General features: G+C 40.2%; 1 protein-coding gene and 1 long non-coding RNA gene across 11 annotated transcripts in view; one reads left to right on the top strand and one right to left on the bottom strand.

Moving 5' to 3' along the window:
* LOC138744644 (matrix metalloproteinase-15-like) overlaps window positions 1-27,628 on the top strand; it is a 108,761-nt gene that overhangs the window by 52,634 nt on the left and 28,499 nt on the right. For 3 of the 9 annotated variants that reach the window (XM_069901115.1, XM_069901116.1, XM_069901117.1), the window contains exons 2-5: window positions 482-579; window positions 2,750-2,898; window positions 16,525-16,647; window positions 16,965-17,272. In XM_069901115.1, coding sequence (XP_069757216.1) covers window positions 2,795-2,898; window positions 16,525-16,647; window positions 16,965-17,272 — 535 coding nt within the window. In that variant the 5' untranslated portion in view covers window positions 482-579; window positions 2,750-2,794. Of the gene's footprint in view, window positions 1-481; window positions 638-1,313; window positions 1,516-2,749; window positions 2,899-13,318; window positions 13,451-16,524; window positions 16,648-16,964; window positions 17,273-27,628 lie in introns of those variants that run through there. The other 6 variants (XM_069901114.1, XM_069901120.1, XM_069901113.1 and 3 more) reach the window with 4 other exon arrangements.
* Window positions 391-26,497, bottom strand: LOC138744646 (uncharacterized). 2 transcript variants are annotated; one of them, XR_011345671.1, is made up of 4 exons: window positions 22,618-26,497; window positions 13,328-13,438; window positions 3,176-3,266; window positions 391-1,626 (listed from the first exon to the last, which is right to left on the bottom strand). It is a non-coding gene; the product is annotated as an uncharacterized lncRNA (long non-coding RNA). The 2 variants fall into 2 exon arrangements; XR_011345670.1 differs by lacking the exon at window positions 391-1,626 and having other exon boundaries at window positions 3,159-3,266.

The raw sequence follows: 27,628 nt of genomic DNA, 5'->3' as shown, positions 1-27,628 counted from the left end.
AAAAAAATAAGAACAGTAAAGTAAAAAACTATGGTCTCCTTTGTTCAAATTAATTTGCAGCAATGCATTCTGAATGAGAGTTTACAGACAAATCTCAGTGCTTCACTTCCTGTCAAGTGGCTTATCTTTGCCAGTCTTTGCAGCTCTTTGTGAATGCTCTGTTGAAGGAACGTCTTTGAAATGGAAATCCTATGGCAAATTTCCACCCAGCATGTTGAGTGCTGGTTCCAGGTCCACATATAAAAGGTGTATGTGGGAAGATCTCAATTTTGTGCGTCCTTTTCCAGTTTTGCCCTCTGTACAATGTCAAAATCTATACAAAGCACTGAATTGTAAATATTTGAGAAATGTAATTTTCCAAAATCTCACTTGACTTCATATTTCCATTTTTCATTTATTGTTTTACTAATACATAAATGGCATAGACATATCTGACAAAACCGATATTTATTGTTTATCTCTAATTGCTTCAAAACTGCAGGGACAATTAAGAGGGAACCATATTCATGGGTTGGAGCTACAGAATAAGAAAAAAACATTCTGAAATGTATACAACATGAAAAGAATTTCCCATTGAAGGTAGTAGCACATCCTGAATGAGCAAGTTACCACTATAGTGATGTGGTAACAAGTATCAGTTAAGTACTGTACTGTATAATCGTTTTCATATGGATTGATGATTTGTGTTATAAATCTCACTGTTTAGCTTTCTCAAAATAAAAAGACAAATATTTCATCAGGCTCTTATCAGCTACATTAAAATGCATTAGCACAATTTTAACAATCAAGAAACATTGCAGAAATATATGCAAAACTCATATATGCCATAATATTTAGTTTGGCTAGGGCTTCTCTTAATTCTTACCGGACAGTACTTTCCATGCTCCTGCAGGATAGATAGAAATCGATCAAAGATAATTCTGCAGTTTCAGTGATAGTTGTAAAGAGGAATGTGCACAAGGGTCTTTTGTGTGATAGTTTAAAATGAATAACACTGAACAACCAAAGGTCATCAAGAGAAATAGAAAACAGACTTTTGATTCAATATCACCAGTTTTACCCTCTGTACAATGTCAAAATCTATACAAAGCACTGAATTGTAAATATTTGAGAAATGTAATTTTCCAAAATCTCACTTGACTTCATATTTCCATTTTTCATTTATTGTTTTTCTAATACATAAATGGCATAGACATATCTGACAAAACTGATATTTATTGTTTATCTCTAATTGCTTCAAAACTGCAGGGACAATTAAGAGGGAACCATATTCATGGGTTGGAGCTACAGAATAAGAAAAAGGATGCAGGATTTTGTTCCCTGATGGATCATTAGTGTATCTGATCGGTAACCATCAATAAATGTCCTCACTTTTGGTTTAATGGTGGAAGGAAGGTGGTTGATAAAGCAGCTAAAGACAGTTGAAGCTCGGACAGTATCCTAAAGATCTCCTGCAGTGGTCTCCTGCAGTTGGGATAATTGATTTCCAAAAGCAACAAACATCATTCCTCGTGTGTAAGGCATTACTCCAACCATTAGCTTATTTTCCCCTTGATGTCCATTGACTTTAATTTTACTTGTGCCAAAAAATAAACTGCTGGAACAATTCAGCGGGTCAAGCAGCATCTGAGGAGGCAAGAGGCATGTGTCAGCTTTTTCTGGTCGAGATCCAATGTTAGGATTGGGAGAGGAGGAGGAGATGGAAAAGGTGAGGAAAGGAGTGAGACATCAGTGGATAGATGGAAGTGTCAAAGATGTACAGGAGATGTGGTTTACTTGAAATTGGAAAATTAAATGTTCATACAGGTTCTAAGTGACCCAAGCAGACTATTTGTTTTTGGGTTCCATTTTGGATCAAGACCCTGCATCATTCCTGGAGGGGAAGAGGAAAGATAGCTGGTATATAGTAGTATGGGGAATGGGTTGAAGGAGAGTTGATAAGTGATAAATGAGTTATAGAAATTACAGGATGCACTTATCTTAGTTGAAGTGTAAAGACATGCTCCTTGGTTTCAATACAATTTCTACTTTTCCTCTACTTGTTGGTGATCTGCTGGAAAGTAGTTACCATCCATAGTTTTAACCTGAGATAGCTGTGTGCTTTCAGAGCCACATATTGGAAAGTGATTTTAACAAAAGAAATCCTGAAAAAAAAATGGATCAAGACCCTTTCCAATGGATGAGAATGAGTGTTTTGTTCGAAAAGATGAACAGATTAGGATGTCAAAGTTGCTTCTGATGCTGAAGAATCTTCTTTTCTTAAACTTTGTTGCTGGGTTACCACAGCAATTGCTATTATATGCTCGTGACCATTTTTAATGTTCCTTCACCCTCTCATGCCTACCTGGGAATTTTCAGTACAGAATGTGTTTTGTGTTTTTTTTTTATAATGCTGTTCTAATGTTATTTCATTCAAAAAAAAATTTAATATATAGAATTTGTTAATATCTGTGGTCTCTAAAAATACACTAAGCATTAGAGACCGAAACGGACACGTTCAGCTGGAACTTCTACGAGATATGATTGACCTTGATCATGATGGTATTAGTGGTGATACTGTGAAAGAATCACTATCAATATTGTAATTGTATTTACAGTATCATAATGAAGATCTATGGAGATGACAGTCGGGCTTGTTTGTTACTAGTTCTCTACTCTAAAATGGCAAGCTCATGTTTTTTTTGGAAGGAACAGGTTTACAGCTCCATACATAAATGACTAAAAAGGTCTTTGTGTGTTTATCTTTCAGTCCTGGCTTCAGTCATATGGATACATCCCTCAAGGTGGCTTACGAATGTCCACCATGAGATCAGCGCAGACACTGTCCAAGGCCATCGCGAAAATGCAGAGATTCTATGGAATTGAAGTAACTGGGGAACTTGATGAAAACACAAAAATGTAAGAAGTTTTTTTGATTAGGAAAAGCAGCAAGCATATGACAGATATAGCTATCTGGAGCCAAGGGAATCTCTGGAGTAATATAGTGGAGGAGAAAATCTAAGAAAGAAATTAAGAAAGATGACAAAAAAACAGCAATAACTTATCCTCAGCAAATACGATTAAGGAGAATCACAAGAGATCTTGAAAGTGCAAGAGTGTAGCCAGGGAAAGTGATGTCCACGTAGGTAAAGGTTTCATTATTGACACATAATTCCACATTCAAAATGTAACATACATGAAATTCTTTAATTTTTGTCTTCTGTGAGGCAGACAGGGAGTTGCCACTTTTGTCCAGCGACCCTCAAATCTTTATTTTAATCAGGTGCCTAATAATAAGATAAAAGAAAGTTAGAGAAAAGAAGATTCTTCAGCAAGAGAAGATAATAAAGTTACTGGACTAAAGGTCAGAGGTCCAAATTATTGATCAAAAGACACAAGCTTAAATCCTTTGGCAGTTGGCAATTATTGATCAAAAGACACAAGCTTAAATCCTTTGGCAGTTGGCAAAGTTCAACTGGAATTTTCACTAGAGAGCTGGCCTTCAGAATGAAAAAAATGGAACTTTATTCCCTGGAGCACAGAAGAATGAGGGGATATCTGATAGAGCTATACAAAATTATGATGAGTATTGACAGAGTAAATGCAAACAGGCTTTATCCACTGAAATTAGATGAGAAAAACTAGAGGACATGGGCAAGGCTGAAAGGAGGAAAGTTTAAAGGGAACATTAGGGGGAACTCCTTCACACAGAGAGTTGGTAAGAGTATGGAACAAGCTGCCAACTGAATTGGTAAACGCAGGTTCAATCTTGACGTTGAAGAAAAAAATTGGACAGGTACATGGGTGGGAGGGATATAAAAGGATATATCCAGGTGGAGGTCAGTGGGAATACCCACAGACTAGAAGGGGCTGTTTCTGTGTGGTAGTGTTCTATGGTTCTATGTGACCATAAAGTATGTGACCATAAAGATTGATATGGCAGGGTAGTAGATGTTGTCTATGATGTTGTCTATTTGGACTTTAGACCATAGGACCATAAGGAATAGGAGCAGAACTAGGCTATTTGGTCCATCGAGTCTGCTCTCCCATTTAATCATGAGCTGATCCATTTTACCATTCAGCCCCACTACCTGGCCTAGTCTTCTCTCCGTAACTTTTGATGCCCTGGCTAATCAAGAACCTATCAATCTCTGCCTTAAATAGGCCCAATGATGGCCCCCACAACCACCTGTGGCAACAAATTCCACAGATTTACCACCCTCTGGTTAAAGAAATTGTTCTGCATTTCCATTCTAAATGGAAGTTCTTCAATCCTGAAGTTGTGCCCTCTTGTCCAAAATTTTTCCACCATGTGAAAATTGTCCATGCCTTTCAACATTTGAAATGTTTCAATGAGATACCCTGTCATTCTCATAAATGCAAATGAGTACAGGCTGTCAAAACTCTTTCATTCTTGGAATCATCCTTGTGAATCTCTTCTGAACCCTCTCCAACATCAGCACATCTTTTTTTAAATGAAGAATCTTAAACAGCTCACAACATCCAAGTGAGGTCTCACCAGTGTCTTATATAGCCTTGACATCACATTTCTGTTCTTGTATTCTATTTCTCTTGCATTTGCCTTTTTTTTGTATATTTGATTTCAAACATAATAATCCATGATAATAAAAACACACTATATTTCAATTATATATAAGCTTCACCATTGTTCAATTTCTTCTACCACCCCCACCCCTACTATCTCCCCCTCCCTTATTCCAATGAATATATCTAGAGACAAAATTAAATATACAATTAATCCTAAAAAGAAAGACTGCAACAATAACATTTTAGAGTGTTGCATTTTACTTCTTCGCCACCAACTGAATCTGAAAATTTACCTTCAGGCTATCCTGCATGAGGATTCCTAGGTCCCTTTGCATCTGGGAATTTTCTATTTTCTCCCAATTTAAAAAATATTCATCCCATTTATTTATTCTACCAAAGTGTGTGACCATTCACTTTGCAATATTGTATTTCATTTGCCACTTCTAATCTGTATAAGACCTTCTGCAGCTTTCATGTTTCCTCAACTCTACCTGCTCCACCATCAATCTTCATATCATCTGCAAACTTGGCCACAAAGCCATTCATTCCATAATCTAAATCATTGATCTACAAGGTAAAAAGAAGGCCCCCCCCCCCCCCACCATACTAATTGCTGTGGAACACCACTTGCAACCAACGGCTAATCAGAATATAAATAACAATATTCCAAATCTCTGCTTCTTGCCAATCAGCCAATGCTCTACCCACACTAGTATGTATACTGTTATACCATGGTCTCCTATTCTATTAAGTAGTACCTTGTCAAAGACCTTCTGTAAATCCAAAAATACAGCATCCACTATATCTCTCCAGTCTAACCTGCTTGTCACTTCCTCAAAGAATTTCAACAGGTTTGTCAAACAAGATTTTCCCTTAAGGAAACCATGGTGGGTTAGGCCTATATTGTTATGTGCCTTCAAATATTCTGTAACCTAATCCATGACAATAAAACAATATCTTTCCATCCACTGATGTCAGGCTAACTGGACTATAATTTTATTTCTGCTGCCTCCCTCCCTTCTTGAATAGTGGAGTGACATTTGTGATTTTCCAGTCCTCCAGGACCATACCAGAATCTATTGATTCTTGAAAGATCATTACCAATGCCTCCACAATCTACCACTACTTCTTTTGGAATCCAAGGGTGCGATCCATCTGGTCCGGGAGACGTATCCACCCTTAGACCATTCAGCTTTCTGAGCACATTCTCTCTTGAAATAGTAACTTCACTCACTTCCCTTCCCTGATACCCTTGGACATCCAGCATACTGCTGTCTTCCACGGTGAAGACTGATGCAAAATATTCATTCAGTTCCTCTGCCACTCCTTGTCTCCCATTATAATTTCTCCAGTGTCATTTTCTAGTGGTCCTATATCTAATTTTACCTCTCATTTACTCTTTATATACTTGAAGAAGCTTTTTGAATCCTCTTTGATATTATTACTTCATCTTTTCCATCTTTGTGAGCTTTTTTTAATTACCTTTTGCAAATTTTTAAAAACTTCCCAATCCTTTATCTTACCACTAATTTTTGCTTCCTTGGATGCCATCTCTTTTACTTTTATATTAGGTTTGACTTCCCTTGTCAGCCACAGTTGTGACATTTTATTTCCATTCAAGTATTTCCTCTTTTTTTGATATGTATTTAATCCTGCACATACCTAATTTCTGGCAGAAACTCCATCCATTTCTGCTCTGCCATCTTCGATATGAATGCCCCTTCCAATCTACTTTGGCCAGTTCCTCTCCCATACCACATCTGTCCTTTGTTTCTCTTTGTGGAATATCAAATTGAACTCGATCATGTTGTGATCATGGAACCCTAATGCTTCCTTTACCCTAATCTCTCTCATGAACTCTCGTGCATTACATAATATCCAATCCAGTACATCTAATTGCCTTGTGGGGTCATCAACAAGTTGCTCTAACAAACTATCTCATAGGCATTCTACAAATTCTATATCATGAGATCCAGTCCCATCCTGGTATTCCCAATCTACCATAACATTTCCCTTCTGACACATGTTATAAGCAACCACAAAGAAGGTAAATCACACAGGGGTAAAGATGAACAATTAATTTATTAACAAAAATTCACCTTCAAACTTTAATTCAAAATCCCCCCTTTTATAACAATGCCCACTGGTTACTATGCAAATTTCTATAACAGTGTAAAACTAATAAATTCCCCAGTCTAAATATAACATACGTAATCAAAGTCTAAGCTACATTTACCAGCCCACAGTAAAACTTAGACACAAAACAAACATAAAACACACAAGACTCACAAAACTTCGATCTCAACTGAAGCAAAGATCAAACAAAATTCAGTTTGTTTGGTAAACTGAAGCCAATAGATCTTTGTAAGAGAGAGAGAGAGAGAGAGAGAGAGCACAAAATTCAAAGTTGTCTTGTGTTGCTTGCAGAGAGAAGAACAACTGGCTTGGTCCGGATCCTTCTGGCTGCCTTCGGAATGTTCATCCTTTTGAAATCCCAACATTCTAAACTGTCCTCCAGACCATGACTCATGCTCTGGGCCTTCTTCCACACCACAGCACCCCCAGTGGTGGTTTATCGTCAAAGTCCAGAAATTTTTAGATAATTTTCTGCACATGCTCAGTCCATCTCCCACTCTCTCAGCAGTCCACCTTCACCTTGGCTCTTGAAGGCAAACTGTCATTTTTTAAAATAAAACCACACAACACATAGGCCAATACACACCACAGAACTCTGTAACACCTCCCTTGCTAAAAGAAAGTTGGTCCACAAGAACAAATTTTTAACTATTAATGGAAGTATTACATAAATAAAATAAACACGCAATTTTTTTACAATAAATATGTGACTAGATTCATATCTACCCAGATTAACATCTTGACAAACAAACTGCTCTTACATTATCTGTCCCCTTTATGTGTGTAATAATTAAATCATATTCTTGTAATAGTAAGCTCCAATTCAATAACCGTCTGTTCTTATTTTTCATTTTAGACAGAAAACCTAATGGATTATGATCAGTATATATATTAACCGTTTTTGAGCAGTACAAATATACACATCAAAATGTTGCAACACTAAAACAAGCGCTAATAGCTCCTTCTCAATGGTTGAGTAATTTCGTTGATGGTCATTAAACTTTTTCGAGAAGTACAAAATAGGATGTTCTACTCCATCACCATCCTTCTTCTGTAACAGTACAGCACCAATCACTTCGTCACTGGCGTCCATGGCTTTTCAAAAGTTAGGGGACAAAAGTACATGCTGATGGCATAAAATGACCTTTAACTTCAGAAACGCTTCCTGGCATGCATCTGACAAACTATCTCATAGGCATTCTACAAATTCTATATCATGAGATCCAGTCCCATCCTGGTATTCCCAATCTACCATAACATTTCCAAGTAGTTTTGTTAATGGTAGTGCAATTTCTGCAAAGTTTTTACAAAATCTACGATAGTAGCCAATCATACCTAGAAACCTCCGAAGAGGTTTCTTATTACTGGGGATAGAGAACACAGTGATAGCCAATGCGTTCGCTCCACCTGTCCCTATCCTACCACATAACCCAGATAAATTACAATGGCATGACCAAACTCACTCTTGTGTAAATTCACTGTGAGGTGTGCTTCTACCAGTCTCTGAAATAACTGCTCTAATTCAAGCATGTGTTCTTCCCATGTATCCGTACTAATTACTAAATCATTGATATAGACTCCTGTGTGCTCTAAACCCTGAATTACTGCATTAATCATTCTCTGAAATGTGCCAGGTGCATTTTTCATTGCAAAAGACATAAAGTTATACTCATACAATCCTGAAGGTGTAACAAATGCAGAAATCTCCCTGCCTTTCTCTGTCAAAGGAACACACCAGTATCCTTTTAAGAGTCAATCTTAGCATTCCCCACCTTATCTATACAATCATCTATTCTGGGAATAGGGAATGCATCAGTCTTTGTAACCATGTTTACCTTTTGATAATCTTTACAAAACCTAATTGAGCCATCTGGCTTAGGCACCAGAACACAGGGTGAACTCCAATTTGAACTTGATTTTTTGATGATGTCATTTTTGAACATATAATCCACCTCTTGATCCAATAATCTGCTCTTTTCCTGATTAACTCGGTAAGGATGCTGCTTAATAGGCTTAGCATCACTGACCTCCACATCATGACAAGCCGCAGTAGTTCTTCTTGGAACATCTGGGAATATATCCTTAAATTTCATAAGTTATGTCTTCATTTCTTCCCTTTCTGATTTAGTCAAATGCATTAACTTGGTGTCTAAGTTTTGCAAAACTATAGAATTTTCCAGCCTGGGGCTTATCACTTTCTGTGCTCCATGACCTTCCACGAAACTTATCTCCTCCTTACTTTCCTTTATAACTAGCGCATTGGTTGGAATCCTAGTCTCTTCCTCAGTCATTTTCTCAAAATAAGGTTTAAGCATATTCAGACCTGGGTCTCTCTTCGACGATCAGACGTCTCAATGACATAAGTGACCTGGTTAATTTTTGATTTCACCTTATCTGGTCCTGAAAACTGAGCTCTCAAAGGGTTTGACTGCATTGGAAACAAAACCAATGTTTTGTCGCCAGGTTTAATGTCCCTAATTTTTGCTTTTTGATCATACCGAATTTTCATTTTTCCCTGAGCAGTTTTTAAATTTTTCCTTGCTGTCTCGCAATCCTGATGTAATCTGTTTTTAAATTTGAAAACATAATCCAACAGATTTGATTATATATCATTATGTATCCACTGTTCCTTCAACAATAATAATGGACCCCTGACTTCATGACCAAACACCAACACAAATGGACTAAAGCCAAGAGAATCCTGAGTTGCCTCTCTAAAAGCAAATAATAACAAATGGGTTCCTTCATCCCAATCCTTATTATTTTCCACGCAATGAGTCCTCATCATATTTTTCACAGTTAAATGGAACCTTTCCAAGGTCCCTTGAGTTTCAGGATGATAGGCAGATGACACAATTTGATGGGTTACTAATTCATACACCACCTGTTGAAATATTCCAGACATAAAATTACTCCCTTGGTCCGATTGAATTTCCCTTGGTAGGCCAAACAGTGTAAAAAAAACTTTAGCATAGCCTACACAATCATCTTTGCTTTAATGTTTCACAGGGGAATAGCCTCTGGAAACCTTGAAGCACATGAGTGTTAACAAACATTCATTTCCTGCTTTGGTTTTTTGCAATGGGCCAACACAATCCACTATCACTTTTGAGAAGGGCTCCCTGAAAGCAGGGATGGGTTGTAAAGGTGCCACTGGTGGTCCTTGATTAGGCTTGCCCACCAATTGACAAGGGTGACAGGTTCTACAAAAGTTCACAACATCCTTTCTTAATTTTGGCCAATAAAACTGTTTCCTTATCTTTTCTACCATCTTCTTCACTCCAAGATGACCTCCTAAAGGTGTACTATGAGCCAACTTTAACATTTCATTCCTGTAAGTTTTGGGAATTACAACTTGCCTTATATAGACATTTTTCTCCTTTGGAAACTGTTCTAATGCAGCTTCTTCAAATACCCCCTTTTCTACATAGTGCTTAACAATCTTTTGGGCAATTTCCTTTTTTTTTCATCCCAGTTCTTACTGTAAGAAGTTTTAACTTGCCAACTATAACAATGAGTTCTGACTTTTCAGCCATTTTTAAATTAACCATTGAAGGGTTAGCTATGAACTGGTCAATATTCATAGTTGCTGGTTTTTCTGCTGGTGATTTATACACTCACCGTTTATTTTTAATTTCAAGCTGGAGGTTGAGTCAAACTCAGATGACTGATAACTAAGCACAAGTCAATCGCCCCTAAAGCTTCCAAATTGGTTTGAACCTGGACGATTTCCCCAAATTATGTTACAAGATTTTTCACTGGCAGGTATCACTTGTGGTCTCCACTTTCTCATCAATATTCCATCTTGAACAAAGTAACCTACTGGCACAGTTTCAATTTCCGGGTTAGACAGAATCTTATCTCTTATCCCAGCAAGATCAGAATAATGCTTTTTGTCTAGCTATTAATTCTTCTCTTGACAACAGCAAAGCTGGATCCTTAGGTTTGTCCTCAATGCTTGCCTCCACTACAGGATCATCACAGACTTTCTCTACCTCTACCTTTTTTCTAGACATGGCTCTAGTAATGGCACACGCAGGGTAGATTTCCAAATCCTTTTTGGAGTCATAAACCAATGGCTTACTTGTGTGTTTCACCGCAGGTATGACTTTACCCTCTGCTAAATCATTTCCTAACAAAAGAGAAACTCCATCCACCGGCAGACTTGATCTTATTCCAATCGTAACTGGGCCATTAACTAAGTCTGGTTTCATCACTATTCTAAGCAAAGGTATAGGCTCTGTTTCACCACCAATGCCTTAAATTAAATTCACATCTCCAGCATTGGTCTCCTCACCAAAATTCAAAATATTGCTTAATACAAGCGATTGGGCTGCTCCAGTATCCCTCAGGATTCTAACTGGCATTTGATTGGATCCTTCTTTAACCGAAATGAAACCTTCAGTCATGAATGGTTTAAAAATATTCCTAACTTTCTCACTCTGAACACAGGCAGTTGGTACCACCCCTTTCTCTTTCTTCCCTTTCAGTACAGGATAATTTGCTATTATGTGCCCTGGCTTCTTACAATAGTGGCAAATAACACTTGAAAATTTTTCCTTCACCCATTTCTCTTCCTCTCTTCCTTTAACTTCTCTTCTAGATTTTCTTTCTACTCTACTTGGATTATCAGCAGTATTCCTTTGAATGGTTTTTCCTGGTGTCCACTTAGACTCGTGGGTTAAAGCATATTGCTCTGCGAATTTAGCCAATTCTTGCCAAGTTTTTATATTTTTCTCTGCCAAGTACACTTGAATATCGTCAGGAACACAATTTTTAATCTCTTCAATCGGAATGATTTCCCTCAATAAATCAAAGTTATTTTCTACTTTCATTGCGGCACACCACCGATCAAAACACACAACCTTCCTATAAGCAAATTCCAGGTAAGGTTGGGTTGCTGCCCTTTTTAAATTCCTAAACTTTTGTCTATAAGCCTCTGGGACTAGTTCATAAGATCGGAGTATAGACTACGTTACAAATTTGTAATCAGTTGCTTGTTGTACAATGAGACACGAGTACACTTGTTGGGCTTTCCCTTTAAGAACACTTTGTAGCAGAAGTGACCACTGGTCTGGTGGCCATTTTAAATTTACAGCTACTTTCTCAAAATGCTGAAACTACTGGTCTATTTCAGTTTCCTCAAATGGAGGAACTAACCTCACTTTTGTACTGTCCAGAAACCTCTCCTTTTGGGTTTTGGGCTTCTCCCTCTCCTTGGGTTAGGATCAGCTTTAATTTAGCTAGTTCTAGCTCATGCTTCCGTTCTTTCTCTCTCTCCTCCATTTCTGCCTGCCTTACTGCTTCCCGTTCGGCTATCCTTTCTGCCTCTCTTTTTTCCTCTAACTCTAGTTTTCTCAAAGCCAACTTTATTTCTTCTGAAGTTTTCTCCTTTGGAAACTGTTCTAATGTAGCTTCTTCAAATACCCCCTTTTCTACATAGTGCTTAACAATCTTTTGGGCAATTTCCTTTTTATTCATCCCAGTTCTTACTGTAAGAAGTTTTAACTTGCCAACTATAACCATGAGTTCTGACTTTTCAGCCATTTTTAAATTAACCATTGAAGGGTTAGCTATGAACTGGTCAATATTCATAGTTGCTGGTTTTTCTGCTGATGATTTACACACTCACCGTTTATTTTTAATTTCAAGCTGGAGGTTGAGTCAAACTCAGACGACTGATAACTAAGCACAAGTCAATCGCCCCTAAAGCTTCCAAATTGGTTTGAACTTGGACGATTCTCCCAAATTATGTTACAAGATCAAACCAGCAACCACAAAGAAGGTATATCACACAGGGGTAAAGATGAACAATTACTTTATTAACAAAAATTCACTTTCAAACTTTAATTCAAAATCCCCCCTTTTATAACAAGGCCCACTGGTTACTATGCAAATTTCTATAACAGTGTAAAACTAATAAATTCCCCAGCCTAAATATAACATATGTAATTAAAGTCTAAGTTATATTTCCAACCAGCCCACAGAAAAAACTTAGACACAAAACAAACACAAAACACACAAGACTCACAAAAAACTTCGATCTCAACTGAAGCAAAGATCATAAACAAAATTCAGTTTGTTTGGTAAACTGAACCCAAAAGATCTTTGGGAGCGAGTGAGAGAGCACAAAATTTGAAGTTGTCGTGTGTTGCTTGCAGAGAGAGGAACAACTGGCTTGTTTCAGATCCTTCTGGCTGCCTTCATCTTTTTTGAAATCCCAACATTCTAAATTGTCCTCCAGACCATGACTCATGCTCTGGGCCTTCTTCCACTCCACAGCACCCAGTGGTGGTTTATTGTCCAAGTCCAGAAATTTTTAGATAATTTTCTGCACATGCTCAGTCCATCTCCCACTTTCTCACCTTCACCTTGGCTCTTGAAGGCAAACTGTCACTTTTTAACATAAAACCACACAACACATAGACCAATACACAACACAGAACTCTGTAACACACATGTTTTCTGTTTGTTGTTGTAATTTGTTGTCCACATCCTGTCTACTGTTTGGAAGTGTGTATATAACTACCAATAGTGTTCTTTTATCCTTTCCATTTCTTAACTCAACCCACAATGATTCTATATCTTCTGATCCTATGTCACCTCTTTCTAATAACTTAATATTATTCCTTACCAACAGAGTCACGCCACCCCTTCTGCTTACCTGCCTATCCTTTTGATACACTGTGTATCCTTGGACATTCAGCTCCCAATGATATCCATCCTTTAGCCACGACTCCGTGATGGCCACAACATCATACCTGCCAATCTGTAGCTGTAGTACAAGGTCATCCATTTTATTTATTCTGCTGCATGCATTTAAATACAAACTTTTTGTGTGGAAAAAGTTGATGTGGGTGTGGCCCTAAATGAATAGTTGTCAGGAATGATTAGTAAGTGTACCAATGATGTAAAAGTTGGTTGTGTGGATCGTGAGAAAATTGGTCTCAGCCTACAACATAGTGTAGATCAGATTCAAAGTTGAACAATGCATGACAAGTGGAATTTAATTCCAGCAAGGGCAAAATGACACATTATGGGAAATCATATTGGATTAGGATATATACTGTAAATAGTTGAGTGCTGATAAATGATGATGAACAGAGGGATCTTGGGCTTCAAGTTCCCTGAAAGTGGCCACACAGGTAGGGCAATGAGAAAGCATATGGCATGTTTGCCTGTATAGGTTGGGGCGTAGATTATAAAAGATGGCACATTATATTGCAACAAAGCAATATTGGAATATTGTTTCCAGTTATGACTGCCACACTATAGGAAGGATGTGGTTGTTCTGGAGAGAATGCAGAGGACATTCACCAGCACAGTGCCTGGATTGGAGGATTTTAGTAAAAGGTGAGAGATTGGATCAAGTGAGTTTAATTTCCCTGGAGCAAAACAGGCTGAATATTTACCATATGTACATAAAATTGTGGGAGTCATGGGTAGGATAGATAGATTTTTTTTCATATTGTAGAGGTATTAAAAACAAAAGGTTATAGGTTTAAGATGAGGGGAAGGAATTTTAAGGGGAGTTTGAAGGGAAATATTTTATGTATAGATTTAAGAATCTAGTTGATATCTGAAACTCATTACCAAAGGAGGTGGTGGCATTAGTAGGTGTAGTAATTGTAAGTCAGGCACTTAAATAGGCAAAGTGTTGAAGGATAGGAACCCAGTGCGAATGGGATTAGTGTTGATGGACACAAAGGTCAACACAAGAGTGTTGGGCTAGAAGGTCTGTTGCTAAAATGCAGTTTAAAATGACATTCTCTCTGAGCATGGTTGCCAAGGTTCTCAGATTATATATGCCTCAAAAAATATGATGATACCAGAAATGTGATCAATGATTGATTTGGCAAGTATCTGAGTTTAATACTGCTCATCATACTGATGGCCATTCCCCATCAACAAAGCACATCAGCCAGAAAGGAACATGAAAAAGTCTCTAGAAATGGACACTTGACAAAACAGGCTAATTTATTTCTACAGGATATATATCATTTACCATACTTCAATAATTCATGGATAAACACTTCTTAATCTTCAAAGCAAAATTTTAGGACACAGCTTTGCTCAGGTTAGAAAATGGCATGATGTTCCTCAATCTGGATAGATGATATCTATTACTCCTTCAGTTGCTGCTGCCTGATTTGGTATTTCCAATTTTGAACCAGATTTCTTTAATGTCCAAAAGCCCAACTCTTCATAAGTCTATGATCATTGGTCCAGTGATGATTAATTGCTTTCTCATATTGGGCCAAGTAAGAGAAGGATTTTTGCCTCAGAAAGTTGTGCTGGTCTGACTTTTGCTGATGCATTCTGGAATTCAGGCATGGAACTACAAGCGAGGGCTCAATGTCCAGAAGCAAAACTGGGAATGTTCTTCCAGTGTTAATTTTGTCACTCTAAACCACCACCTCCCAGTTTTTACCTCACAAAGTAGATAAAATAGATTATTCTTATTCACATTATTTTAGCCTCACTACATTTTAAAACCTTAGATTTGATCTTTTAAAATTTTCTCAGAGTCACTTGTTATAGTTTAGAGCCGGGATATCTAATCTTTTAATTTTTAATTTAGACATACAACATGGTAACAGGTCATTTTGACCCATGAGTCCGTGCCACCCAATTAGCCTATACCCCCAGTATGCACTCATGTGCCTATTATGTCAAAATTAAAACTTAAAAGGTTGGCCACTCCTGGTTTAGAGCCTTAACAACTGGAATTAACCTTGTCACTCATTTAATCCTCACCAATATATAAATGGCTTACATTCAACGTGCTCATTTTCAGCATTTCCTGCTGTCTCCGTACATTTGTATGACAATCAATGCCTTCTGCTTTTGCTAACTTGATGAAGAAAATTTGGTCGCTGTTATGAGCAGATTGAATATTAAAGATATCTTGGTGTATTACATGACAAAATGAATTGGAATGGGATGGAATTTTGGGATAATCTTATTGTTTTTGTTATTTCCTATTAGCTGCATTTATTGCATACAGATCTCTGGATTGTGGCAATATATGTGCAGATGCTACAGTTGCTATGATAAGATACGCTGCTGTGGTAACACAGCACTCGAGTAAAATGTTATTGCAAGGGGCTAATTGGTAGTCAGAAACACAAAGACTGGTGATGCTTTTTTAAATTTTTTTATTTCTCACACTATGAACCATATCAACCAAAATATGTACAAATATTACTCATTAAATATACACAATGACATTTTCCCCCTTCCCCCTCCCCTCCAAAACCAATAAATATTAAACATATACAATAAAGCCACAAAAACAACGTCTTCACACAAGGAAAAAAACAAACAAGAAAAATGTGTCATCTTCTTTTGTCTTCTTATCATTTTAGGGGAAAAGACTGGTGATGCTTTAAGCCACCATCTTAAATATTGAAAAAAGAGAGTTGAATCTAGGCCTCTTCCAGAGATCAGTTTCTCCAAGCATGCTCCAAAATATTTTGGATGGTATCCTATACTTGTGCATGGACATATCCAAAATATGTGGACAAAACATGGGTGACATAGTTAGTGCAGCAGTTAGTGCAACACTATTACAACACTAGCACCCATGGATCGAATCCAGAACTATCTGAAAGGATTGAATGTTTTCCCCTTGACTGTGTGGGTTTCAACCAGATGCTCCAGTTTCCTCCCACCCTTCAAAACATATAGGCTGTAGGTTAATTGGGATATTTGGACAGCATGGGTTTGGGGGCTAGAAGGGCCTGTTACTGTGCTGTATGTCGGTATATTTAAAATTTTAAAATTTAATGTTGAAAGATGTCGATAATGAGAGCATGAGTTTGATTTCATTTTAGCACTTTGTATGTTAATCTCTTGCAGGTGGATGAAGAAACCCCGTTGTGGTGTGCCTGACAACTTTGGTACAGAAATTAAAACAAATTTGCGTCGTAAGCGATATGTCCTCACAGGACAAAAGTGGAATTCAGAACGTATTACATACAGGTAATATATCAAGTTTCATTGAAATATTACAAAGGTTGTGTTTGTATTTATCTCAGCCTTTCCCTGTCTAAAAAAATTTAGGAAGTATCACATAAGGTTGACTGGTAAAACACAGGATTCTGTTGACACTGTGGTTAAGTGAAAAAAAATACAAATGCTGAAGAAACTCAGCAGGTCAAACAGTGCCTTTGTAGCAAAGGTGAAGATATATCACCAACGTTTCGGACTTGAGCCCTTCATCAAGTTCAATAATGGATTTGAAAGTTCATGCCGATTCTCAATTTCTGATTAAATCACAATCCTATTTCTTCTTGCAGCATCCAAAACTATACACCCAAACTGGGAGAATATAGGTCGCTACAGGCTATCCGCCAGGCTTTTGATGTCTGGCAGAAAGCCACACCATTAATTTTTGAGGAGATTCCTGATTACGATATTCGATATGGTCGCAGGAAGATCGCAGACATCGTGGTCTTCTTTGCCTCAGGTTTCCACGGTGACAGTTCCCCATTTGATGGGGAGGGTGGTTTCCTGGCTCATGCCTATTTCCCTGGCCTTGGAATAGGTGGCGATACTCATTTTGATTCTGATGAGCCATGGACACTGGAAAATACTGACCTTCAAGGTAAGTGGAGAATATTTGTTTCTCTCTCAGATCCTTTTTGCTTTGATGCTGTATTTTCTTCCACTTCTGTACTGAATGATTTATCAACAGTGGTTTTAATCTCAACTTTAATTTCTCAAATTTTCTCTGCTCTGAATTAACTGCCTTACTTGACCCAATATTTTTTCGTCTATACAAAATCTCATACCTATTTATAATCAGCCTTTGACCTGTATACTTGCACAATGTTTCAACTTTGTATGGATTTGATCACTGACATGGCCATCTTTAAAAACTTTATTTTTTCATTAATTCCAGCCCGTGATTTCCACTTCTGATTTGACATGTTGCAATGCATAAGGCTTTATTTAGATATTCAAGTAAATTTTAAAAGGAGTCTTTCCTCTTTCTTAGAGAAGGAAGGGTCCTGTCTGTCTGGTAGTATATTCACTGTGGCAGTCTTGGTTTAATTTGGTTGTAGCGGCTACTACGGTAGATGCTACTAAATTAAGACAAACACACACAAAGATAGTCAACTCAAGACTGGTTTATCGCAGACATAGACAGGCTTTTTATTCCCTGCCTGTTAATGAGCTCATTAGTTAGCAGCTGCTGGTGCACATGACCAGTGCCTTTAGGTAGGGGCTTCATCTGATCCACTCGCTGTTCTTCGTGGCACCCAGAACTGTTAACCTGCGATGTGTCAGGTAAGTCTGTAAACTGACGGTGGCAGTTTGCAATACCACGCTGTGCGCCCGCTACATCACCCCCCCCCCCGAATCATCACCGTAACTTAAGATGCCAGATACGCTTGACTTAGGCAGACGTCCACGTCGCCTGGGTTGAGGGCACTGAACTGGTGAAGTAGTGTCCATATGGGCGGGTTTAAGTCTGTCCACGCTGAATAGCTGCGGATGCCCTCCAATATCTAATGTATAGACCATTCCATCTCTCTTAATCACACGAAATGGTCCTTCATATGGTTTTAGTAACGGTGCCCCTGGAACCTGTCTTCGTACGAATACAAATTCAGTGTTAATAGTGATTGGAGCACTTGTTGCCTAGGTTTGCCATGCCAGTTGGTAGAGGATGGTTTGCTGTTAGCAATATTCTTACGGAGTTGTTGCAGGACATCCATGTCTGAATTGCTTGTGAAGCGAATATCTCCTGAAACCATACATCCATTCTGCAGACGATGCAGACAGATATTCTTTTGGAGCTGTTCGTACTCCTAGTAGAACCCAAAGTAGTTCATCGACCCAGTTGGTGCCAGTGAGTCGGGCCTTCAGTGAAGATTTAAGTTGTTGATGGAAACATTCCACCGGGCTGTTGGACTGCGGATTGTATATAATGGTATGGTGCAACTGTGTGCCACAAAAACGAGCCAAGGAAACCCATAATGCTGAAGTGAACTGTGGTCCACAATCCAAAGTTGTGAGTAGGCACTCCAAATCTAGCAATCCATTTTAAGATGAATGCTTTAGCACATGCCTCAGTATCACTGACTGGTAATAGAATGGCCTCTGGCCAGCGTGTGAAGTAGTCTACTACCGTGAGAATATACCTCACGTCCTGTGATACTGGTACTGGTTCAATCAGATCCACGTGCACATGCTCAAATCTTCTGCGTATTGTTAGGAAAGGCTGCAGGGGTGCCTTGGTGTGGTGTTGAATTTTTGCATATTGGCAGGATAAACACATTCGTGCCCATTGTGCGACGTCTTTTTTCAGCCCATGCCACATGTACTTGTTTGACATTATTTTGACTGAATTCCTGATGGATAGGTGTGATAGATTGTGAATGTCATCAAAAAGACACCGTCTCCAAGATATTGGGACCAATGGCCCAACGATACATCACAAAGGAGTTCTGGACTACCTTGTTGTGGAGCCACCTGTCGAATGTCGAGTCCAGTAATAGCTGTACTGTATGCTTGTATATCTGGATCCGCGAATTGTGCCGCAGCCTGTTCAGCAATGTTGACTCTACCTTGAATATTGCACACACTTGATCTGGAGAGCACATCTGCGACCAGATTGCCCTTTACCGAAATACGACGCATGTCCGTAGTAAACTCCAAAATGTAGGACAAATGTCGTTGTCTTGCCATCCAAGGATCTGTGACTTTGCCAAAGGCAAAAATGAGCGGTTTATAGTCTGTGAATATGGTGAAATGTCAACCTTCCAAGATATAACAAAAATGCCTTATAGCCAGATAAAGTGCTAATAGTTCTCGATCAAAGGTGCTGTACTTCATTTCCACTGGTCTTAGATGACGACTAAAGAAGGCGAGGATCTGATAATGGCTATTGACGTATTGTTCCAGAACTGCACCTACAGCTGTTCCCGAGGCACCTGTGCTAAACATTGAAGCAGCTTTAGGATTTGGATGCGCAAGCATTGCTGCTTTGGCTAATGCCTCTTTGGCAGATATAATGTTTTTGTTTGGAGCAGAGATGATGTCAAACTGGGGTCACAGGATGTCAGCAATCCCGGGAATAAATCTGTGATAAAAATTTATCATTCCCAAAAACTTCTGTAGTCTTTTGACAGTGACAGGTCTGGAGAATGTACGGATGTCGTCTACCTTGCCTGATAACGGAGATATGCAGTCTGCTGTAATTTTATGCCCTAAGAATTCTATGGTTGATTTGCCAAATTGACACTTTTCAAAGTTGTCAGACCAAAGTCTTGGAGCCATTAGAAAAAGCAGAGCAAATGCAGGTGGTGATCTTGCTCATTTTGACTTGCTACAAGGATGTCATCCAAGTAAATATACGCATAGTCTAAATCTCTGCCTGGAGCGTCCATAAGCCGCTGAAAAGTTTGCGCGGCATTCTTTAAGCCAATGGCATTCTGAGGAATTCAAAAAACCAAATGGCGTAATAATTGCTGTCTTGGGAATATCATTCTCATGAATCGGTATCTGATGATATCCCTTAACCAAATCAGTCTTTGAAAATATGCGGCAATGATGCAGATGGGCGGTGAAATCCTGTATGTGTGGAATTGGGTTTCTGTCAGGTGTAGTGACATCATTAAGCCTCCGGTAGATGCCGCAGGTTCTCCATCTGCCTGTCTTCTTGGGTATCATATGCAAAGGTGAGGCCCAAGGGCTGTTTGAACGTCAGATGATACCAAATTCTTCCATTGCTTTAAATTCTGCCTTTTGCTTGCCGCAATTTATCAGGCGCCAGATGATGAGCCCTGGCATGGACCGGTGGGCCTGATGTGTCTATATAATGAGACACACCATGGGCTGTTTTTGAGGCATTGAAGGGGTGAGAATATGGAGAATATGGGGAAATTCGTTGAGTAGAGCAATATATGTGTCCTTGTGTAACGTATGTACTCCTAGCTGTGAAACTCTCCCCTTGATGCATGCCAGTGGATAAGTCTGAAAGGTGGTGGTGTGAACTAATTTTCTGCATTTTACGTCTACCAATAAGTCGGGGGAATGTAAAAAAATCCACACCCAAAATGGGTTGAATGACAGAAGTGAGGACACAATTCCAATAGAACATGGTTCCACCTATTCTGATTGTGACTCGTCTAGAGCCGAAACTTGGAATGGCAGTTCCATTTGCTGCTTGCAGCATCAAGTGGTGTTTTTTATGCATCCTTTCAAAATAGGTCAGCGGGAGCAAACTAAGTTCAGCACCTATGTCTACAAGGAATTTGCGCTTACCCACATTGTCCTGAAGATACAATAGGCCTATATGTACGCCAGCAGCCAAGGCCACTACTGGTAGCTGGTTCTCTCGTTTCCAGACATCTTTTTGTAGTAGGTGCATGACTGGACGCACTTATGGGCATTTTTTCCCCAGTGGCGATGGTAAAAACACCACTCTCGATGTAGATCAGCACGTTCCTCTTTCTTGGATTGGACTGAGATACAGGAGGCTGGTAGGATGTGGGAGATGCTTCTGCAGCAAAAATGGGATGTATTTGGGCAGATTCTTGTGTAGGAGTACGATAGAGCCTGTCAGCCTCTCGAGCCACGTCATGGGGATGGCGGAAATCCACGTTACCAATGGGTATGGCAATATGAGCTGGTAGTTTTGACAGAAATAAGGTTTCGAAAAGCAGATAATGGGAAAGACCATCTGACAATGCCAGCATCTCATTCATCAGGTCTGATGGATTCTTGTCACCTAGGCCTTCCATGTTCAAAAGACACATGCCACGCTTATGCCTACTAAGTTCCAATGTATCAAGAAAAAGCTGGCTGAACCTGGTGTACTGGTCTTCTGCCGGAGAATGAGCAATAAATTCATTTTCTCGCAATGCAATGGCCACATCCAGTGTACTCATGACATGCCAAAATTTTGTGTCTTCCACCATTAAACCCCAAAGATAAAACTGGATTTCAGCTTGAAGAAACCAAATTCTAGGTTGCTGTGTCCAGAAAGGAGGTAAATGAAGCCCAACTGTATTAACTGCCATGGCGGCAGCAGTTGTTGCTACTGTTGAAATTTCCTCTTTTTCCATAATGATTCAAATTCATTGAATCTTAACTTCTGGGTCACCAATTTATAGCAGGTACTATGGTAAATGCTACTAAATAAAGGCAAACACACACAAAGGTAGTCAACTCAAGACTGGTTTATTGCAGACATACACAGACCTTTTACTCCCTGCCTGTTAATGAGCTCATTAGTGAACAGCTGCTGGTCCACATGACCAGCAGGTTAAAGTTATGAGCCATTAGTGCCCCACACCTTTAGGCAGGGGCTTCATCTGATCCACTCACTCTACTTTGGTGCCCAGCGCTGCTAACCCACGATGTGTTAGGTAAGTCTGTGGCATTTCGCAATACTGCGCTGTGTGTCCGCTACATAGTGGGAATTTTGCATGAGCTTGTTCAGGGCTTTGTGTCCCTTCTAACAATACTTAAATATCCTTTTGAATACTCCGTGCCTGGCAAAAGTGACATAGGTAGCACAAAAATAGCTATTAGATGTCTTGTAGTTCATTTGATAATGGAAACTTGATATATGAAGGAACATCAGGATAGGCCCATATCTCATTGGTTCACTGCATAGCATATTTTACTGTTCCAGGTTTATTTCCTAGGACAGTTTTGGAGATCTCTAATTTTAAAATCCTAAAGTTCTGAGAGAAAGGCTATATTTTAAATTTGCATCAGTTAGCTTGTTTGGCTTTGATTTGTTGAGTTCTTTATCCTTGAGAGTAAATGAACAAAACCATAAGTAAATACATATTCTGTATTAAACAATGAAGCTACTGGTAACTAGTAAACAAAGTAATTGGTCTTAATTACTATAAATAGAGAGGATAAATCACAAAATAAAATGTACAGGTGATTGTGTGGTTCCAGATATTAATATGTAGCCTCACTCACAGTCATTGTTTGCTTTGCATCCATTTCAAAGAGAGTTATTGGTGGCTGAATAACAAATAAATGATGAGTCTGTAGCAACTGTGTCACAGTGCGAAATGAAGAACAAGAAAATGATCAGACGTAGTCAAGTTGAAGTTCAGTAAAAGTTGTTTACTCAGTCACGTGCAGCTTTTTAAAACCCCACGCATTCCAAATGATATCATCGCATTGTGATGTCATGATGTCACTCAGAACCTCTTGAACCGGTTCAATTAAGCCTCCAGTGAGTTGCTGCATGGCCACCCCCACCAGAACAGTCGATAGGAGGCTAAACCTCTGGTGTCATTGCTGTTCACTGCTCTTGGACTGTTGTCCATGCCTTCATGTTGGGGGTCATGGCAAGGGCTGATCTAGGTTGAGATGAGCAGGCTTTAATCAGCCAATTGTAAATGTCTCTGGGTCCTCATACAGCTTCTGTAAGGGTGGCCCATGTGTACCTCTACCTGCAAAAAGAGTTCCTTTGGAATGAAGGGTGACATTGTTCTATGCCTTGACGTGGGAACTGGGCCAATTTTCCAAGCTGTTCTTGCAGTCTGCCTTAGGCTTTAGTCGGTGGCACCTCCTGTCTGTGTGCTGTGGGCACAAACTCCCCAGGTACAATGACCATGGCTCCATAAACCAACTCAGCAGTTGAGGAGTTGAGATCCTCCATGGGTGCCATTCTTATTCCCAGGAGGATCCAGGGCAGTTTGTCTGGTCAATTAGGTCCCTCAAGGTGGGCCATCAGTGCAGCCTTCATGTGTCTATTGGAACCACTCCACTAGGCCATTCAACTGTGGATGGTAGACAGTCAATACAAAATGTCCCAGAGCACAGAGATAAACTGTGGGCCTTTGTTGGAGGTGACATGTGTGGGTAGGCCGAACTGAGATACCCTAGTGCATGAATCGGTTGATGAGTCCATCATAGGAACCACCTCCAGCCATCTAGTGAATCTGTATCTAGATCCTCGTGACACAGGAAGCGGGCCGACATTGTCAACATACATGTCAAATCTGCACTGCAGTGGCTGGAAAGGCTTCAAGTGCCTTTGCACTTTTACAGATTGGCAATCCATGTACGTCTTTGCCCAGTACGTGACCTGCGTTTTGAGTCCATGCCATACAAACTTGTCGGCTATCAGGCGGACCGTTGCTTGAATGGAAGGGTAATTGAATGGCATCGAAAATGCAATGTCTCCATACAGCAGGGACAATAGGGTGAGACTGACCAATGGAAACATTGCACAGGAAAGTGGTACCTTGTGGCCCAAAGGCTACATCCTTGAGTTGCAGGCTCGTGACAGCAGTTCTATAAGCCAGGAGTTTGTCGTGTAGTCTACACCTGGAGAGAGGATGTGTACTGCTTGAACGAAGGAGTGGGACAGAGCATCAACCACCACATTACTCTTACCAGAAATATGTTTAATTCTGGTTGAAAACTCGGATATGTAAGATAGGTGGTGTTGCTGGCAGGCTGACCAGGGATCTGATGCCTTTATGAAGGCAAACATTAACGGTTTGTGGTCAGTAAAATCTGTGAAGCCTCTGCTTTCCAAAAAATAGCGGAAGTGTCTGACCGCTTGGTTCAGCACCAGCAGTTCCCTATCAAATGTGCTGTATTTTGTTTTCAGAGAGCAGAGGTGCCTACTAAAAAATCTAGAGGCTTCCATTGTCCATTGGTGTGCTGTTCCAAGACCCCACCTACTGCGGCGTCAGATGCATCTATTGTCAAGGCAGTTGGTGCATCCATTTGTGGATGGACCAGCAATGTTGCTTTCACGAGAGCATTTTTGGACTGCTGGAATGCTACTGTCATCTCCTTTGTCCTCTCAAATTCTTTGGCATTGTTCGACATAAGGTCAAAGAGGGGTTTCATAACATGAGCTGCAAAGGGTAGAAAGTGATGATAGAAATTGACCATCCCACAAATTCCTAGAGTCCTTTAATTGTATCAGGCCTCAAGAATTTGAGGATGGCATCCACCTTCCTTGGCAATGGGATGACACCCCAGCTGCTGATCTGATGTCCCGAGAACTCGATAGAGAACAGCCAAATTTGTACTTGGCAGGGTTCACAGTTAGCCTGAACTCCTGTAGGCGGCCACAGAGTAAATGGAGATGCTGCAGGTGCTCTTTGTGGGAGTGGCTGGTGACGACTGTGTCATCCAAGTATATGAAAAGAAAGTCCATGCCACGCCCCACAGCGTCCATTAGTCGTTGGAATGTTTGTGCAGCATTTTTGAGCCCAAAAGGCATTCTCAAAAATTTGAAGAAGTTGAACAGTGTTATGATGGCAGTCTTGGGCACATCCTCTGGGTTTGCAGGTATTTGGAGCTACACATGCATTAAGACAATTTTAGAAAATATCCTGGCCCCTTGAAGATTAGCTGTAAAGTCCTGTATATAGGGCACAGGTTAGCGGTCTGCAGCCTCCCGTGGTTTTGTGCACCATATGTAGCGGGGAAGGCAGCAGGCTATCAGACCTGTGTATTATTTCAAGTTCCTCCATTTTGTGGAACTCTTCTTTTGCAAGCCTCAACTTGTTGGGTGGCAGGCATTGGGTTCAGGCTTGTAGAGGAGGTCCTTGGGTGAGGATGTGGTGTGCGACGCCATGTTTGGGTGTGGCAGTGGAGAACTGCGGAGTGATAATGTCCGAAAACTCTGCAAGAAGTTTGGCAAATTCGTTGTTCGAGTACTCCACGGTGTCTAGGTGCAGGGTGGGTATTTTGGCTTTTCCAAAGCTGTAAGTCTGGAATGTTGTGTTCACAAGCCAGCACCCTTTTAAGTCCACCATCAGTGACTGGGCTGTGAGGAATTCAGTGCCCAGAAACAGTCGGGACAGCAGCAAGAAGGAACTTCCATGTGAACTTAGTGTAGCCAAATTTCAGGGGTATGGTCCGTTTGCCGTACATCGAATCAAACTGTTATTCACCACAGTGAGCACCGGACAGCCACTCATGGGACGGGTGTCAAAGCTTGAAGGAGGAAGGATACTAACCTCAGCACCCATGGCAACTAGAAATTTGCGCTGGGAGTGTTCACCCCAGAAGTAGAGAAGTCTGTTACAGTGACCAGCTGCCATAGCCATTAACGACGACAGGCCATGGCGTTTGCCGGAAAAGTGCAAGGGGATCAGGAGTGGCAAGCTCCAGAACCCCTGCATTGAGGGTAAAAACACCAGGTGGTTGTCACAGAGTCATGTCCAGGGGAACATGCTCCCTCATCGCCAGTACTCATGGAACTTGGGCCTTTGGGTGTGATGCAGCACTAATTTCTGTGGGCCTTGTGCCTTGCTGTTTTGCCTGCCATAGAATGTCTGCATGGGCGGTCACTGTTCAAGGGTTATCAAAGTGCTCGTCAGCCAACTTGAGGTGGATGTCTTCTGGCATATGATCTAAAAACAACTGCTCAAAGAGCAAGCAAGGCCTATGGCCATCTGCCAGTGCCAACATGTCATTCATTAACTCCAAAGGGGCGTGGACCCCCAGGCCATTGATATGGAGGAGCCATGCAGCTCGCTTGCACCTTGAGAGACCATAAATCCAGAGAAGGAGGGCTTTGCTCTTGCCGAGAGTTGGTGGGTCCCGAAGGAAATCCACTACTCAACCGGCCATATCATGGTTGAGGGCGCTTACGACATGATAGTACTTAGTGGTGTCCATTTCTATCTTGAAAATGTAAAACTGTGCCTCAGCCTGCCTGAACCAAACTTTAGGTTGAATGGTCCAAAAGATAGACAGTTTGACCAAAACCACTGCGTTGTCCATGCTGGGTCCAAAATCTATTTGGGCTGTTGGGGTCACCAATGTTACAGCTGTGTCACAGTGCGAAATTACAAGAAAATGATTAGACATAATGGAGTCAAAGTTCAGTGAAAGTTGTTTACTCAAACAGTCATGTGCAGCTTTTTAAAACCCTGCACGTTCCAAATGACATCGCATTGTGATGTCATGACGTCACTCGGAACCTCCCAAGATGGTTCGATTAAGCCTTCAGTGAGCCGCTACAGTACATCCTGTACTCTGGTACAGGTTGGAGATCGAGAAACTAATTATGTCTTGCCAGAATAACAATCTTCTCTAAACATCAGCAAGACCAAGAAACTTATTGGGAACTTTAGGTGGGGGAGGCTAAAGGACCCCACACCTGCCTTCGTTGACAGGACAGAGGTGGAAAGAGTTGCTTCCTTCAAGTTCTGGAAGTCCACATATTGGAAGACTTCTCCTGAAGCCAGAACATCAAAACAACTGTGAAAAAGTCATACCAATTTGTTTACTTTCTAAGAGTTCTCAGAAGATTTAGCACTTAATTGAATACTCTATCAAACATCTACAGGTATTCTGTAGAAAGTATACTGACTGGTTACATCACAACCTGGTTTGGTAACTTGAATGCCCAGAAAGGCAAAAGGCTGCAAAAAGTGGCAAACCTAGCCAAGTCCATCACAGCACTGACCTCATCTATGTGAAACAGAAGGCAGTCAATATCAGAAAGGACCCCAACACCCTGTACGCAACCTCCTGCTGCTGCCTTTAAGCAGAAGGGCCAGAAACCTGAAGTATTGCACTTCTCAGTTCAAGACAGTTTTTATCCTGCAGCTGTCATGCTCCTGAATATTCCTGTACTATTTTCATCCATAAACTAATTTGGGACCATCAAAAGATCTCTTGAGAATTTGCTTTTTTTTTTCTTGCACAAACTGCAACTGTGAATATTTATCTATCATTTTATATTATCCCTTTTCCTGCCTTGGCATATTGTGATAGTTTAGTGAATACTATTGTGGTTGGTGTACCTTATGAACCTGTTTGGCTGCAACAAAAAAGAATTTTGGAGTATCTATACATTGTGTACACATACATACACACACCCCAACGCACGTGCATGCACACACAAACAAACACACACACACACACACACACCTCTAACACACACTCCCACATCAACACATACCCCTACACCCATTCCCACACCAACACATACTTCCACCCA

This window comes from Narcine bancroftii, chromosome 10 (assembly GCF_036971445.1).
Source record: "Narcine bancroftii isolate sNarBan1 chromosome 10, sNarBan1.hap1, whole genome shotgun sequence".
In the NCBI taxonomy this organism is placed as follows: domain Eukaryota; kingdom Metazoa; phylum Chordata; class Chondrichthyes; order Torpediniformes; family Narcinidae; genus Narcine; species Narcine bancroftii.
Note: the sequence above shows the minus strand (reverse complement) of the source record. Positions and strands in the feature narration are given on the sequence as shown.